At 45.6% G+C, this 17,046-nt stretch overlaps 1 protein-coding gene across 1 annotated transcript; it reads right to left on the bottom strand.

The window, feature by feature from the left end:
* Positions 1-2,474: 2,474 nt before the first annotated feature.
* On the bottom strand, positions 2,475-17,044 carry SNX5 (sorting nexin 5). The gene is made up of 13 exons (XM_064709410.1): positions 16,909-17,044; positions 10,171-10,275; positions 9,580-9,690; positions 8,934-9,055; positions 8,499-8,622; positions 7,784-7,879; positions 6,814-6,919; positions 6,659-6,734; positions 5,784-5,823; positions 5,590-5,676; positions 4,371-4,530; positions 3,579-3,664; positions 2,475-3,035 (listed from the first exon to the last, which is right to left on the bottom strand). Exons 1-13 carry the CDS (start codon positions 16,939-16,941, stop codon positions 2,988-2,990), a joined length of 1,194 nt encoding a protein of 397 aa, XP_064565480.1. The 5' UTR covers positions 16,942-17,044; the 3' UTR covers positions 2,475-2,987.
* Between the last annotated feature and the right edge of the window lie 2 nt (positions 17,045-17,046).

Below are 17,046 nucleotides of genomic sequence, written 5' to 3'. Positions count from 1 at the left end.
AGAAGTGTAGCACAAGGACCTCAGATCAGAGCTCCTCTACAGAGTGTGCAATCCAAAAGAAAGAGGATGGAATGGAGCGAATCAGGATAAATTGGGATAAAGAGCACAAAGAGTACATGCCCACGGCTCTTCCAGGCTTTATGTATCCCAAAGGCACACAAAATCTTCTCTGTTTTTTTACCAGCCTCAGCATCAGTGATGTGCCTTCCTAGAATCATGACTACTTGCACACGTCAGGGCAAACCAGTTCCTTCCTGAAGAACATTTGATCTTTAATCATTCCCTTTCTATGGCTACAAACCCATTTTATTGCAGCACCTGGAATCACAGCCTTGTGCAAGAGGACATGTTTTTGAGCCTCTCTTATGGGACCAGCTTGGCTCCCATCTGCAGTTTTTCTACAGCTGAATGTTTAACACACCTTAGTAAATTTGACCAAACAGTAGAGTTTCCTCTGCCCTCATTCAAATAGGTGATGAAGACATCTGTAACATGTGGCTTTTCACAGCAGTTGCCATCACAGTGATAAGGCCTGTGCTTGTTCTCAAAAGGCAATTTTTAACTCATAAAGTAGAGGAACATAAACCTCATAAACTAGAGGAACAAGCTTGCAAAGTTAAAGTTAACCTGCTTTACAGATGGGATCAGTAAATATACATTAGTTAATCCTTGTTTGGGACATCTATGAGACTCTGCTCTCATGCACCCCAACCAACCTTTTCAATTAAGTCTCAGCAATATTTCTAAAAAACTTATTTTCATATTGATGATAACCTGCCTTATCACCCTGATTTGCCCAAGCTGATCTTCATTCTGCTAAGGTTTTATTCAAGGCTCTGCTATAAGAAAAGGCATGCCTTAAAGGAATATTTCTGTCCTTCCTTATGAGCAGGCTGCCAACATCCACAGCTAATTTCTCTTATGTATCAACATCTGTCCAGCTTCCAGGTAAGAAACTGGGGGATGCAGGAGCCTTTTTAGGACTTCACCTAACTCAGCCTGAGGGGAAAGGTGGGAGCAGGTAAGCAGTGGCTGTTGCAGCCTGCCACCCACTGGCCTGCAGAGGTGTGAGCTGTGCTGGGGTTTATTTTCCAAGTCACTGCAATGCACTCTGCTGGCAGCAGCTGACACGCAGCAGCTTCATCCAGAGCAGCAGTGGCAGAGACTGCTGTACAGCTTTCTTGCAGTTACTGTAAATTAACTGCAACTACAGTAGCTGCAACATCAGTACGAAGCCATAATTACAGCCACTTGAAGTGTTTAACATACTTTTAATCTGTTCACATTGATATCTTGACTGGGATTAAGGTATGTCAAGAATTTAGAGTGCCAACGTAAGAACAAACATCTCAGGGAAAAGCACCAAAAGGGTATTTGAAATAGAAAAAGGGTCTCTCATTTAGCTTCCAACACTGCATGAAACCCACCATAGCCTGGGCCACTTCTGGGGTTAGGACAAAGTGTTTCTTACCATGGCAAAAACAACTGCACCCTTTCTCTGGAGAAAATGAGAAGAGCCTTTGGAGCCAGGTTGAACTAGTTTAGGATAAACAGTATGCTTTTTTAAGAAAAACCAAAGCTTTGCCAGCATGAGCCATCCAGTTTGGGACCACTGATGGCTCCAGGACAAGTGCTAGGAGCTTACCTGACATAGGAAGCACCACTGCCACCTATCAGCTACATAGAGGCCACATATGCACAATGTGCTTATAGCAAACAACCCCAGGCTGAAACTATTCCTGCCAAACAGAGGAAAAAGGAGCTCACACATTCTTCAGCTGCTCTGCTGCAGGATGGTGTGGCTGGCACAAGCTGCTCAGCTTTCATGGAGTATCAAGAAGAAAAAGCAGTAGGTCACAGGAAAATAAACCCTTAGAAACTGCCACAGAGCTGCCCATTCTCAGAGCTTCTCTGGTTGGAGTTGCTTCAGGCAGTCTGCCCAGAGCACAGCCACAGAGCCCACTTTGAGCATGATTAGGAGTTTAGTCACATGAAATTCAGCAAGGCTGAGACACTCATCTCACCCAAAAGCTGCCTTTAGGAGGGTCTGACTCACTGACCTATATCCATGGATGCCAACTGATAATAAATGGTCCAGTGATGGCCCTGGGGCTTGTGGGCTGAGCCACCTCAGCTGTGGCACTGTGAGCTCAGCTGTTTCAAGAGCTTTATACCTTCCAGAAGCCCTGAAGATTTAAACAGCCTCTTGCTGCTTGTAGGAGGTATAAAATTACTTTACAATTCTGTACGTGCAGCACAGGGGAAGTAAAAGTTGCAGCCAGCCACTCAAACAGCAATGTCACTTCAAGTCCATACATTTCATTTCAACACCCATTCCAAGAACAATTCTCTTGAGTCAAATATTTCTCTCTAGTGCTCTGAAGAGCTCCAGGTGATGAGTAATTCGTGATAGTTCTGTGTCTGAAGCCTCTTTGTCACTTTACATCCCACACAAATTCTTGCCATACAACAGCTTGTTGTGTCAGACATCTTTATTTGCTGTGTTCCCCAAGTGTACAAATAGTGAATGTAGTTATAGAAATTCAAAATATATTGTAGTAGAAATCTGTCTGGGAAGTGGAATGCTAAGATATTCACTTTATAAAATTATTACCCTTAAGTCACTCTCACTTGGCAAGTTTTAAATACATCAGGGCCATGAAGAGACATTATGATCCTGCAAAAAAGGAGTTCTCAGTAAACTTTTTCTGCTAGATGAAGTCAGTCAACAGCAAATTAATTTCTTACATTTGACTCATTTTGAGTTATCAGCCAACAGGATGTTAGCTACATCCAGACAATTCATACACAATTCAGCTCCCATTTATACCAATAAAGTCAATGTATCACTATCAACATACCTAAGTATTAGTGAAACAATCTCAGTGACATTATTATTATTTTAAGCTAATGAAGTCAAGCCAATAAGTTGCCCCAGGCTATTGAGTGCAATTGATGCTTTTGTCACATTTTCAGAGTAGGACTCCTCAGTTCTTGAACAAATCAATACAGCTCTGCAGGAGAGACACATTGTTCTGCAAAGGAAGAGAATTAGTTTCAGATGGGGATGACTGATAATTCCAATCCTGCCTTTCACAATGAAGTAGCTTCCCAAATAGTGGGTCTGTCACAGGATTTTGTGCAAAGACAAGCACTCAAGCAGCAAAGAACCAAAACCAGATCACACATTCTGCAGTCTGGCTCCTCCTGCAGGCCTGCAACCATTAATCAGTTTGTGCTAAGGAGAGGGGCAAGAGTCAACAGGAAGCCTTTAAAGTGGGCCAAACTGAGCAGTGTCATCAAGGCTTTGTGTCACATTCCAGTTCAGCACTGATGTGCCTGTGCTAAAGTCCAGTACTCTCAGGGAGTGGGACATTAGACTTTCCTTCTCCAAAGGGAGCTGAGGATGCACAGTCACTGCTTTGTTCTCCACACTAAGTTAACAGATCCTTCAAGCCTGCCCAGCAAAGCTTGGCAGAGGCTGCCTGATGGGAAGTCAGATGACCCAGCAAACCCTCCCAGTTACACACTACTCATTTCTCTCAACCTATACCTGTTAAATTCCAAAGAGAACACACCTTTGCATGTTTTATTTCCAGTTCTGCCATTTCAATTAAGTTTTTACGGAATGCTGCTATTCTCTTCTGTTTGAAGCTCATCAGTTCTGTAGAGGAGGAAATAAACAAAGGTAAGAGATAGACAAAGTGTGACAAGCAATGCCCCTCATGTTTCAGGAGTTCTGTTGTGCAGCTCAGATTACAGTATTTGATCAAAAAAAGGTTCAAGAGTTAGTCATGCTGTTTTGAGACAGAGATGCAGTCATCACATGATACACAGACAGCTTAAGACAGAAAAGCTTTGTAGGAAGAGAGCTGGAACAAAGCAGAAATAAGCCAGACAAGCTGTGTGAGAACCTGGATCATTTAAAAGCCAGATTCATGGTATACATGCTGCTCCTTTAGTGTAAGTGTATTATAAATAGATATATATAAATATACACACATATACTCATCTACTGAGAGCCAATGTTTGAAACTCTGTATAAGCCACTCAGCTGTATTGAGAGGGAGCAAAAGCCTGTTTGCACAGCTTTGACTGAGATAATTAGTTACCCTCTAGTAGTTACATTCACATGGAGGCTGAGTTCAGTCCAGAAAGCAAATACTAGGGGATTATAAATAAGGTTGGTGTAGTACTGACACTGCTCTGCTACAGAAAACTGCTTTAAAAATGTTTAGCTGCATTAGTTTTACAGCATCTGTCTCTATTGTCCTTGGGATGTTCAGACTGTTTGTTCAGGAGCCTTCAGATGGAGACCTTGACTGCTTTAAGCTCTCCTTTAAGCATAAGTTCAGCAAAGCCTGTTTTACCTTGTTTAGCAGATTCTGAAATCTTTTCAAACTTCTGACAGCAATCCTGTTGATGTGCCTCAGCCAGCCTGACATCCTTGCTCTTTAGTCTGGCTTTGTCTAGAGCTTTGTTCGAGTTCTCATAGTCAACAAGAGCCCGGGTTCGCCTGTACAGCAGATCCTGAAGAGACAGCAAAAGCACACCAGAGCCTTAGCAGGACAGCTTCCCAAACTGAGGTTAGAGCCACCTTAGCAGCTGGAGGTTTCACTTCTTTCAGCACCAGGATCTGCTTTTTCAAACAAGTTATTACAGCCTGCTCTTGGCATCCTTTCACAGTGCAGCACTACATTTTCAGGACAGCCAGTTATGCCTTAGTGAAGGAAGTCAAAGGGCTACTATGGGCATAATTTCTTCCCTTGAAGTAGTTTCTCCTCCTGTAAGATAGATGTCTCCACTAAGAGCAAAAAGCACTTTCTGAATTCCCTCAGTCTACTTCCAGCAGCCATTTAATTTGGAGATCTGACAGCTTGACTGAAGCACTGCACTAACCTAGACAGGATAAGTATAGAGGTCTGTGAGCCAATCCCTTCCTAATGCAGCAGGAGTACAGCTGTGATGTCTAAATAAGAGTACACCCCACTGAGGGGGGCTGTAGGGGTGTTCTGGGGTACCTGACATTACAGGTAAGACACTAGATGAAGAGGCTCAGCAGATACCTTTTTGCAGCATAGTCATCCCCTGTCAAAGCAAGTTTTTATTAGAAAATGTTGCCAGCAAGGCTTTTGCAGTCACATCAATCTACCAAAGCCCTCTTGGAAGCTCAGACTCCAAGAGCCTTCACAAGTTACCACTTATTTGTGCTAAAGCACTCTAAAAATCCTGAAATCAATCCCAACTACTAATTAGTCATCATTGATTTTACTGGCAAGTCCATGACTACTCAGGCAGGGAACAGGAAAGAAACTGCTGCAGACTTAAATTCAGTTTGCTCTAACTTACAGAAATTTAAAGAGTTCTTCCACTTTACATGCCAAAGAAAAATTGGTCCAAGTCTTCTGTAAGTGGCTGGGCTCCAGCTAGCTAATATATAGCTTCTATAGTCTGCTGTGGTTTAAGAGTGTCAGGTTTCTTAGGCAAAACAAGGCTCCACTTTCCTGTCTTCTTAAAGCACAAAGAATACCATGAGTGAGTTGTGTTGCCCATAACAAAACTAAGCTTCAAAAAGAAAACTCTTCTCACCTTAGCAGCTTCTATATTGAGCATGTAGTATCTCAACAGTTCAGAGAGCTTTAAGTCTTCATCAGATGAAACTCTACTCTCTACCTTCTGCAGAAAGGGGAAAAAAAAAAGAATCAGTTGGTGTGTAACAGAACAGCCACATGCAGAGTCAGAGATTCTTCTCCCCCACACCTTCCCCCAGCAAAGCATCTTACCCTGAGTTTCTCAAAGAGCTCTGCAACTTTCAACAAGTACCTAGTGAGGGGGGAAAAAAAAGCATAAATAAGTTTGAGATACTTCTTAGTCTGATAAATGCCAGGATCAATTGGCAGGAAATCAGAAAGCTGAAGGCTGGAGTTTACTCCTGTATACAGATCCAAACAAGGGCTTGGAAAAAACTCATTTAGGCAAAGACCTTGAGAAAAGGTTCAATGTGCTAGATTCCAGCCTACCAGAACAGTACAGCTGAGCAGCTCAACACCATTTAATATAACAATGCTGATCTACAGAGCATAAAGGTCTTGTGGAGAATTTCCCTGCTGTTATCCAAGAGGGATGAGCTGACTTGTTGATTCAGCTTTACACTCTGTTTTAACAAGGTCTTGGTAAATTGATAGCAAAGCCAAAAGGTGGAAGAAGTCACCTCAAAAAAAGGAACTGAGCTCCCCTTAAAAAATCCCTTACTATTTTGGAAGTGCAAAGGTCCAGAAGATAGTACAGACCTAGTGCAAGCTGACCTAGTGCAGTTACATTTAACAGCACATTACAACACACACACAAACCCTTCAGGGGTCTCCAGCAGTTTGCCACCTGAAGAGAATCATGGAGATTTCTGTTTAGAAGGATTTTGATGACCAGCACAAGTAACCTCTAGGCCACAACTAGCAAGTGATGAACTAGTTCAGAGTTAGGTGCAATTGGTGACATTAGGTCTGCCACAGCAAGGGTGCCAGAAGAAAGAAAATTTTAATGCCACTTGCATGCAATTCAAGAACCTCAATCCACATATGACCCAATCCTCTGGATTTTACAGAAAAAAACTGATATTCCCAGACTCAGGATATGTGTATGAACAGTTGGAATTGCTTACTTTTTGATAACTGTAGGCTCTTCTAATGCCAGGCTGTTCAAACAAGCTGAAGTATAAATATAGTCATCTGCAACATCTGCAAGAACAAGACAAGGTTTTCAGGCTGAAATCATCAAAACTGGATGATCCCTTGAAAGGGCTTTGAAAAGATTCACTTTTATGAGATCTTGTCATCTTATCTGCTTTTGCACATGCATCCTTGATTCTGTTGTAGTAGTTCACAAGAAAAGTCTTCTCTTGCTCAAAAAAATCTTCCACTTCCTGAAAAAGAATATGACCTGTTAAGTCAGTAACTGCAGAATACAAGCTCTTCCCTTTTTTAGGAAGGGCCAAAGAAGCAACCATAGCCTGGGCCTGAGCTTGAGCCCATCAATCCCTATGGAAAAACTGTTCAAGACAAGATGTGAGCCAAGGGTTTGACATCCCAAAAGACCTGGCAAACTTCTTCCTCACTATGCAGTGAAGATGAAGTTGGCACTCAAATACTGATGCAGGTTGTCTGAAGCAGCCAGTAAGTTACGGGACAGCCCTCAGGACTTCCAACTGCTGGAATTTTGTTTCCTGGGCCTGCTGCAACACTGTAGCTAAGGACTAAGCAGTTAACAAGCTTGTTTCTCATCCACACCAAACGTGATACATATTGTAATGTTTCATGACAGTGCACATAGGACAACAAGCTTTTTGGGAAGTGCTGCTATGGCAACACAACACAAAAGCTGGAGCAAGACCAGTTACAGGAGTCGTTGGTATTTGATCTTGTCTAGTATAAGCAAAAACCCATAAATCATGTCTGTTCAGAGCTCCAAAGTAGACAAAAGCCACAAGGATATTTCCTGAAGGTATAAGTCCTTCCTCTCCAGTATCAGGTATGAAGGCAGGTCTTCTGCATCCAGAAACTTGAATTATACACTGAAATTGAACAGCCTAAAGCCACAATGTCTGATTTCTATAGAAATCAGAATTAATGCAGGGTACTCCCCCTCAACTGGGAGAGCAGTAACAAGGCAGGTATGTCACTAGCTGAGCCTCATGCAGAGCAAGCCTGAAGCAGACAGGAGTGACTTCCCTGGAGCAGGAAGCAAGAAACAATCAAAATTAGGGTAAGAGACAAAGCAACAACCTTACCTTGACTCCAGAGAAGAGGACCTCATCAGCACTCTTTACTACACTTTTTAAAAAGCCACCAAACATCTCTTTAGTGTTTTTCCTCCGCACACTCAGCTGTAATAGAGAAGCCAAAGCAGCTTTAAAGTTATATCCAGGGAGAGAAAAAAGTAACTGTTTTGATACTTGCAATGTTAGTAACATCCTTTAGACTTAGCATATGTCAGAGCAGGTTGATTTCCAAGCCCTCCAGAATACCCATATAAAAATGTAACATGTAACAGGTGGCTTGGCTACAAGTAGTTCAAGGGATTTTTCCAATTCCCATAAACAGCTCTGTTTCTCCTTGCATATCTTGGCTCAGCAGCCATCACTCCTAATTAGGTGTGATGAAACATATGCAGGAGTGACTTAAATACACTTCCATTCCTTCACTTTAGGACCATACAACACAGCACTGGCTCATCTGAGCCATACATATTCCCAAAGTAAAGACATGCAAAGGTGGCTCCCTAACCAGCTTGACAAGGATTTAGAAACACAGTGGGATTTACAACAGAGAAAGGTGTAAAGGTCAGGCTTTCACCCTTCAGCCATCTCACAGAAATACTTGCAATATCTACTTGCTGATGCTGCACATAGATCCACAGAACATTCTGACTGTGCCCAGCAAAAACAACAGCACTCCTAACAGTTTGCCTCACTTGGAAAGGGAAACAAGGAAAAAAAGCCTCACGTCCTGGTCATACTCCAGGAAAACATGGAAATTGCGATCCTGGCTGAGCACAGGATGAGAAGCAATCCTCTGCAGGAAGATCTCATGTGATGAGACAGTCTTCTTGAAGACAGCGAGGTATTCACTGCAAGGAAACAACAGACTGAGATCCTCTTTGTACTACCCTCTTCAGTGTACAAAGAATTGCTTTAACTTTAGCCCATGAAAATATTCAATTGCAGACTTCTGAAATAGCCAGCTTGTGACAGCAAAGCTACTTTCAGTCTCTTTACCTAGGAAGTTTTCCAGCTTGAAAAGCTGGGCCACTCCCCAGCTCCAGGATTTTCAAGACACCCTTCAAAACAGAGACCCTCAAGATCAGTTATCACCAAATGAGTTGCTCTCCCAGGAGGCTTCTCTAAATGCAGCTTTTGGCAGTAGACTCATTTTACTTACGCTTCCAGCTCTTGCTTCATTTTGGCAAACTCTTCTTTTGTCATGGACACCTCTCCTTCCCCCAGCTTCTGCATCTTCTCTCTAGGACCATCAAAGTCAGGTTTTGAAGGTGCTGGAGGTATCTAGGCAGGGAATTGGTTAGTCATGGATATTTGCAAACAAAGTTTTCCAAGATTACTTCTAGCCTTCTCTAGAAGGAGGTTCTTTTGGCTGGTCATAAGAAAGTGTGGTAAAGAATGCATGATCCAGGAATTCTAGGTCCTTGGTTTGTGTTATCCCTGCCAAGGAGGGTAACCAAACCAGAGCAACAGCTTCTCTAATACACCCTATTGCCAGCCATCTCCTGAAGAATCATGATAGGAAGGAAAGCCCACATTTAATAGATTATTTCAGTGTGCCACCTTCAGGCAGATATTAATACCACCACAGAGTCAAAGATTCTCACAGCACCTTTTGCTGCTCCAAGCTATATGCAAAGTTGACACAAATGCCATACCACTCAAGTTGTTTAGGAATTAAGGAAACAGGAAACCCAAATTACAGAACACCAGTAACACTGGTAAAACACACTTCATGCCCCTATTAGCAGGCACTTTAGATTGCTACAGTTTTTCACTCAGGATCACATTCTTTAGGAAGTACTTACAATGAGTCCTGCATACTCCTCAGTTTCAGTGAGTGTATCATGTAACCACACAAAGTCTTCGTGCTGCCTTGTAACTGAAAACTCAGGGCTTTGAAAAGCTGGCAGTGTAGTCTGGAAGAGAATATATAGAAGCCCTACTGTTTTGTAAATCAGTGCTTTTAGAAACAGTTCTGTCCATTTCCAAAGGAAGCTATTCTGCTTACTAAGAGCCTTGCCCACTCCCTTTTAGCTGAGCTGGCACTTATTCAACAGCACCACTAAGGAGACTGTTAGAAAAAAAAAAGTACTGTTGTAGAACAGCATTAATGCAGTTTGGTTTGTGACATTTCACAGTAGCTCCCTTCCTACCCCCATCCTTCTGGTGTTTAGCTAGGATTCCTTAGCAAAGCCATCAGCTACTTGCCTCTGTTTAGAGAGTTCAGATCCTAGGAAATCTAAAGTTTATGCATATATATACACATTCCCAGGCCACCTTTAAATGGAAAATCTCCATCTAATTAGATTTTCTACATTGCCAAGCCCATCTTTGCAGGTATGTGTACTGCAAATACATCTGTTACTTGCACAACCTCTTTTTGCCCATGACCTTACCTTAGTGTGCACAGTGAACTTCACTCTGTCCTTTTCACTTAGGGCATCAGGGATGTCAATTTGGAGAGAAGGATCAACATTCAGGTCTACAGATACAGACCTCAGCTGCAAGAGAATTCACAGAATCCTTGATCAAGCACCAGGTAGGTTTAGTGAAGCTGTGAACAAGAACCACACTGCACTACACACCTGCCTTCAGGTACACACTTATGACCAGAATTCCTTTCTCAGTGTTTCAAAGAGTCAAACTGAACCAGCATTCCTTTGGGGGCCTATTGCTTCATTCATTCTAACAGCCTAGACCCAGAACATCATTTCAGAACTACTGAAACTTTTAAAGAGCAGTGGAATAGCTTTCTCAGTAGAAGATCCTCCAGCTTACACGTGAAGACTGTCTTCTAAGAGGCCCTCCCTTGCTGTTTTCTGCAAAAGGGAGAAGCCACCAGAGATCAAGGTCACAACACAGGAAGTTTGCTGAAGAATGACTATCAGAGCCAGGAGGAATGCTGCAGTTCCCCTTTGGAGATAATTCTGAAGGCCTTCTCAGAAAAGCAGGCTAGAGAACTGCACCAGGACTGCCATTTCAGCACCCTGCAGCACAGAGCACACCAGCCAGGAGCCTGCTCCTACCTCTGCTCTGTACACTGAGCTCCAGCACCCAAATGGTGCCAGGATCTGAGCAATCCTATCATATCACAGATGGCTAAATGCTGCCTCAAGCCTCTGCAAAGCTGCCTAAGAACTGTGGATAGGCTGCCTGTTGTGAGGTGAAGCTTGCTTCCCAAAGGCTCTGGAAGATGCCTCCCCCAGGCTGGCCATCTGCAGCCCAGATCTGGTATGTGACAAGTGTCTCTGGCTGCCTGCAGAGCACACAGCTGCCAGGACAGGCAGCATTTGCCCTGCCACTGCTCTCCCCATGATCAGAGTGCTGTGAATAAGTGAGGGATGCCCCAGCCACTGCACCCTCCAGCCATGCTAAAAAACTGCTGCATCCTCACTGTTAGCTAGAATTAAAAGGAGATAAGTAATAGATAAAACTTGTTAAGCCTTACAGCTATGGAATGGCCTTGCGTGCAGCACATTAAGCTCCCCAGAAGATGGAAAGGACAGAAGACTTTCAGCCCATTCTGGGCATTGCCTTGGCAGTGAGCACACTTACAAAGCACAGCTCCCTGCAGTGCCAGGCCCTGTTCACATCCCACAGGACATGGTGGGACTCCAACAATAATCACTTCCCTGCAGTCATCACTTAGGACAGACATTATGCTCCCATCCAGGCAGGAATTCTGGCCCTTGCTAGAAAGGCACAGGCCAGACAGAGGTGCATGGTTCAGAGGTCACTGACACAGGCTTGGGCAGAAGCTGATCCCCCCCAGGCACTGCAGGAAGGACAGGTAGAAGGCCACCAGTCAGGCACTGGTTTCACTGGGAGCACAGTGATGAAAGGCAAGTTGGTTGGCGTTTTCCATTTCCCAGCCAAAGCAGCAAGATGCAGACCCCAGTGTTTTACATCCTGCTTACTTGTATTTGCTGTCCAAACAGGATCAGCAGTGCTAACAATATGAACTGCTGAGTCTGGAAAGTATGATAAGCCAAAGGAAACCATTTCCTCTCAGCTAAACTAAGGAAAGGATTACACAAATCAGACAGTCCTGAATTTGTGAGCTTGCTTGCTTTCTTTCTTGTGGAGAAAGTAACCTGTGATTAGATGCTGTCTAGTTACCTACACAGGAGACAGACAAGCACAAACATTAGAGGGTCCTGCTTGGTCAGATTAAAGCAGTTAACATGTCACAAGCATGTCCTGGCACCCTGCACAAACTGCAAATGGGATCTGGAGCTAAATGAAACCAAGGATTGTGAGACCCCAGGCTGCTCTAGTCCTGTGAAGGTCACTGGGGCTCCTAACTCCAGGCCAGAGACCTTCAGGATTACAGAATCATGGCTCAGACTACAAAGGGAACATTCACACTGTCTGACTTCAGGAGGAGAGAGTGCTTTGTTTCCTAACAAAAAGTGCTGGAGCAGCATTTGTGCCCTGACTGGGGGAAGCAGGAAGCCCCACTCCTGTCAGCAGAGCTCTGTAAAGCCCTAACTCAGGGAGCACCCACAGCAGATGTCTCACACCAACCCCTGACCCACACCTGCCCTGCACACAGGACCTTTTGTGCCACCATCTCTCCTGCACCCATCCCACAAGCAGGAATGGGGACCAACCTCCTCATGGGCAAATGAAGACTGTGCAGAGCAAAGGAATCAAACATCCACCTCCAGGCCCCAGGCTTGTCCTTTTACCACAGCAAGGCATCCAACCCCAGGCTTTCCCAGGTCACCCCTCCATCTTCACTCTCTGGCAGCTCCTTCATACCCAGAGGCATCTCTCTGCTAGGACATCACTGCTTCCTCCCCAGACTCCAAGCAGTGGGGCAAGAGAACTGAAAGTTCCCCATTCAGTTACCAGAAACCAGTCTGTCACTCCACACCCTCAAGGGATATAATCCAAGCTCAGCAGCTGTGAGGAATAATCCCTTCCTCACTGGTAGCAGATGCCCAAACAGGCACAGAGGACACACAGAATGGAAACAGCTGGCTTGGACTGCAAAATGAAACACTCACCCAGAGCCAGCACAGTACTCTCACTTTCAACTTTCATTTCTCTTCCCCAGAAGCAGCTTCTGGTTTGCAGTGACTCCAGAAACTGTTACAGCTTCTCTGACACCTCCCACGTCTAAACTCAGGACTCGTTTCAGGATTCCTAGGGTTCCTTGAGGATTCAAGCAAAACTCCCTGTTCAGTGCAGTTTACCTGTCCAACTGGTAAATCAGAACAAAGCAGAGCCCTTCACAATAACATAGACATCATACTGGTTAACATTGCTAGGTTTCAGAACCAAAAGTCTATAAATAGATATTACGGTAGTAATTAGGACACCATGATAAACACCTGATCTAGAAGTCCAGGAAAGAGCAGAGATCATTACAGTGCCCAATCCAGGTAGAATTTTAGAACATTTGGGGTTTTTTGTATTTGTTAGAGATGCTAAGAAAAGAAAAACATTGGATCACTTAAATACAAGGCAGTGATGACCATCAGCTAGCAGACTTCTGCCTGACAGACATGACATTTCTGATGTGCTTGCAGACACCCAGAGGGAGGAAATGCCCTCAGCCACCCAAGTCTCTCAGTTCTGGTGAGAGGCCTGAGCTGCTGCTTTTACAGTTCCACCCTCTGCAGTTTTAGCATCAGCTCCGGATGACTCGGTGTCACTTCTGCATTCTAACAAAAGAATCTGCCAGTGCAAGCAACTGTGTACAACTTCTGACTGCTAGTGAAATGGGTATTTGTTCCCAAAGACAGATGAATCCAGGGGTTTCCCACACAGCCAGGCTCTTGGAAGGAGCAAGGAGCCCTTCCACAAGGGCTCACAAGTCAGATTTTTCTGCTTATTGTCAGCTACCTTTTAAAAACCTTCTCCCCTTACTGTCATTCAAGCAACAACCCACAAACAAGGCTTCAGAAGTAATTACATCTGCCACTACCTAAAACCCATCACTTTTTACAGAGCAGGCTTTCTAATTAAAGCTGTTTAGGTGCTCCCCAGAGAGCACTAAAAGATCCTGGTGTTTATACAGAGCCCTCAGTTCCAGAGGGCCTTGTTTTGACACCCAGGAATTAGCCAGCAGAGGATCTGGCCAGCATTAGCTGCTGGAACTACTTTTTAGTCATATTCAGCACAAGCAGCTTAAGTTTCCTTTTAATCAGGATTCTAAAAGGACATCTGAAAATGCACTGCAAGCATGCAGCACTACAGAGCACGTGTGAAGCTTGGATTTTGCAGCCTTTATGGCAGTTTGCTGTCACCACTCTGCCACTGAGCTGAACAGTCCTGAAGTGGTCTGGTTACACACAGCCACAAAAATTGAAGCACTGCTTACTTACTCTATGGAAAATGCTTCCCCAAATGTGTGATTTCAAACTGAAGAACTCCAGTGATGCAAAGGTTTCATTCTTTTGGTTAAAACACTGATAAAGAGGGAACAACAGCTCAGTGTAGTCACACTGCAATGGCATTCCTCAGCAGGTGCAGGGCTTGCCAAGGAAGCAGAAGGCCCAGAGCACCTGTTGCCTGGGGCTGTGCAATAAAGTGTCCCTCTCCTGCCAGAGGGATCTCTGCATCACTCTCTGCAGGAACCTGCAGGTCACACGGCTCCTGACTGAGGGAAGGGCTCCATAAACATCCAAGGATGCCACATTCTGAGCAAAAGCCGTGCTGGCTCACCCAGTTCCACCAGCAGGACACCTCCACCCCAGCCATGGCTTCCTCAGCACAGCTTTGGCCATGCAGGGCAAGCCCCCGTGTGCCTGCAGAGCACAGCCTGGGGCTGAGCACTCCAGCCCAGCTCAAATGGGAATGGTGCAACAGCAGCAAAGCCCAAGGTACAGTCAGGATTCTCCAGGAATGCTCTGCTGACCTCCCACAGTGAGGGCAGAGCTGCTGGCAGGGATGTCAGGAGCAGGGCAGCCTCACTGTGCTGGCTTCACCTTCTGTAGCCCAAGCTGCTTCATGGAGGCTGTGTGTCCTTGAGAGGGCACCATCCCTGTCCAGGAGCTGGCTCCTTGCAGCAGCTCACCTCCCTGCTGATTCCAGGCTCAGCAGCAGGCAGGAGCAGGGTTTTTTTTTGCCAAGCACAAGATCCAGTATGGTCTCATTCCTTCCAGAATGTGCAGCAGAACTTGTCCTGCAGAGCCACCACTTGTGAGTGATAACAGCAAGTCCCAGGCCATGACACAACATTTTGTCTTCACTGATTGCTTTGTGGAAGAGGTGCTACCAATAAATGCTCTCAGCATTTTGATCCAGAGCATTTCAGCTGCAGAGAGAAGCCCTTAAACACCATGGAGCTACTGACATTAGGAAATACCAAGGTATTTACTCAAGCTTAGCTTGGAAGTCCCACCACTCACTTCACATTCTGAAGTGCCTTTTCCTCCCCCATGACAGATTACACCTTATTTTCCACTGCACTTCCAATCACCTTTATCCTACCCTCCCTTCCTCTTCCCACATATCCTGAGCCTCTCCTGCTTTGCCACCTCAGGGTCAGTTTTTAGTTTATACTTAACAGTGGCTCCTATTCGAGTTAATTCCTAATGAAGTTTCCTTTACAGGCATGACTTTTATCTACTGGTCACACACCAGTTCCATGTTGCTGTTTCTCTGCCCAAACAGAGGCTGACAAGATAGGAGCATTTCTATCCTCCCCCGTGCTGCTGGAATCCTGAGACAGTCCCACAACCTAAAACAAGCTAATCTTTGTCCATTGAGCATCAGAGTTTAAAGCTACTCCAGCCCCACCACGAGAACATTTTCCCCTCCCCCCAATATTCCTGAGTTAGAAAGGCACATAAACACTCAAAAGTTACCAAATGTTGCAAGAGAGTTGATATTTGACCTTCCCCTCGAGTATTCTCCAAGGGCAGACACTTTAATACAAAGAGTTTCACATGCAGCAGAAAAGAAAGCCTGTGAAAGAAAGCACAGCTCAAAGCAAGCTACCAGAAAATGCTTCTTCTACAAACTCTTGCCTGTCTTACTGACTCAGGACTGTTTCAAAACAAGATTCATACGGGAAAGAAGCAGAGAAAAGGAAATTAACCAGAAGTCAATAAAGGCTGGTGTATTTCTAGCCCCCTAAGTTAGTTAATATACATGCTCCAAAGAGCTGGAGAAAACACAGGCTGGAGAGACTTTCAGCACACCTAACAGCTTAAAGCAAAGTCATCTTCCTGCCAGCAAAGCTTAGTCACAATGCAAAACCACATGCAGATGTGACAATATGAAAGGCAAATGGGCGACTTGCTGACTCTTACAGGGCTGCCTTGCCTTCTTCTCAAGGTGTGCTGAGGGTAGTTATTAAACCAGGCAGTTTAGGTAGGTTAACCCAAGCAGCTCGTCCAGCAGAAGAGAGAATTCCAGTCACTGTCTGCACTACATAAACATTAATTCACAAAGTTCCTGCTTCAGCATTTCACTTGCATTTCCTCTGAGAAGCTGAGAGTCTTAACACTAGGAAATCCCCTGTGCTGCTTGAAAGGGGAGACACGAAACTCCTTGGCACTTACAGCTTCAACACTTCTCCGGAGAAGGGAAAGCCAAGCGAGAAAGGAAAACCTTGCTGATGTGACAGCCAAGGCAGAGGGGCAGCGCAGGTGAGGTGACAGCCGGCAGCCCAATGACGGCGGAGCACAGCCAGGAAGGCCGATCACAGCCCCAGCACGGCAGCTGGCCCCGGGGAAGAGCGAGTTTAACCCCCTGCAGCACTTGGCCCAGGTCCTGCTCCTGCATCCATCACCTGCCAGGCCCGGCTCCGCAGCTCCAGGGCCGCGGGTATCACCTGCTCCGCCTGGGCACAGAGCGCAGCCCGCACCGCCCTGCCCTTCCCTCCTCTTCCTCCTTCCCGCCCCGGCTTTAATCCTCCCGCCCGCTCACCTTTCCCCTCCGGGCTGCTCCCCTCGCCCACCCCGGCCGCTCTGACCCCCTACCCTCAGGAGACCTCAGCACGAGGGCTAAGGGGACTTATTTTCTTTTAAAAAGTCCTAAACGGAGCAGAAGCCAAAGCCCCGTCACTGTCCCAGCGCTGCCTGGGCAGAGGAGCCGGGAGCTGCCTCTCACACCGCGGGGCCAACTCGGCTGCGCCCTCCCCGCCGCCCCAGCCGGGCTCGGGCCGCCACCCTCACCTTGTCCTGTGAGTCCCCACGGAGCAGAGCCATATCTCCGGGCGCAGACAGCCACCCTGCACCTTTCCCTCTCTGCTCCTCCCCGCCACCTCCTCCTCATATAACCCGGGCGGAGCCGCCGCCGCCACACCCCCCGAG

Source organism: Zonotrichia leucophrys, chromosome 3, assembly GCF_028769735.1.
Source record: "Zonotrichia leucophrys gambelii isolate GWCS_2022_RI chromosome 3, RI_Zleu_2.0, whole genome shotgun sequence".
NCBI classification, from domain to species: domain Eukaryota; kingdom Metazoa; phylum Chordata; class Aves; order Passeriformes; family Passerellidae; genus Zonotrichia; species Zonotrichia leucophrys.
Note: the sequence above shows the minus strand (reverse complement) of the source record. Positions and strands in the feature narration are given on the sequence as shown.

Excerpts from the sequence above, each read along its gene's own strand:
- SNX5 (XM_064709410.1), bottom strand. The coding sequence starts at position 16,941 with ATGGCTCTGCTCCGTGGGGACTCACAGGACAAG. Across the intron at positions 10,276-16,908 it reads GTGGGGACTCACAGGACAAG|CTGAGGTCTGTATCTGTAGA; the intron begins GTGAGGGTGGCG and ends ATTCTCTTGCAG. Across the intron at positions 7,880-8,498 it reads TCCTGGAGTATGACCAGGAC|CTGAGTGTGCGGAGGAAAAA; the intron begins GTGAGGCTTTTT and ends TCTCTATTACAG.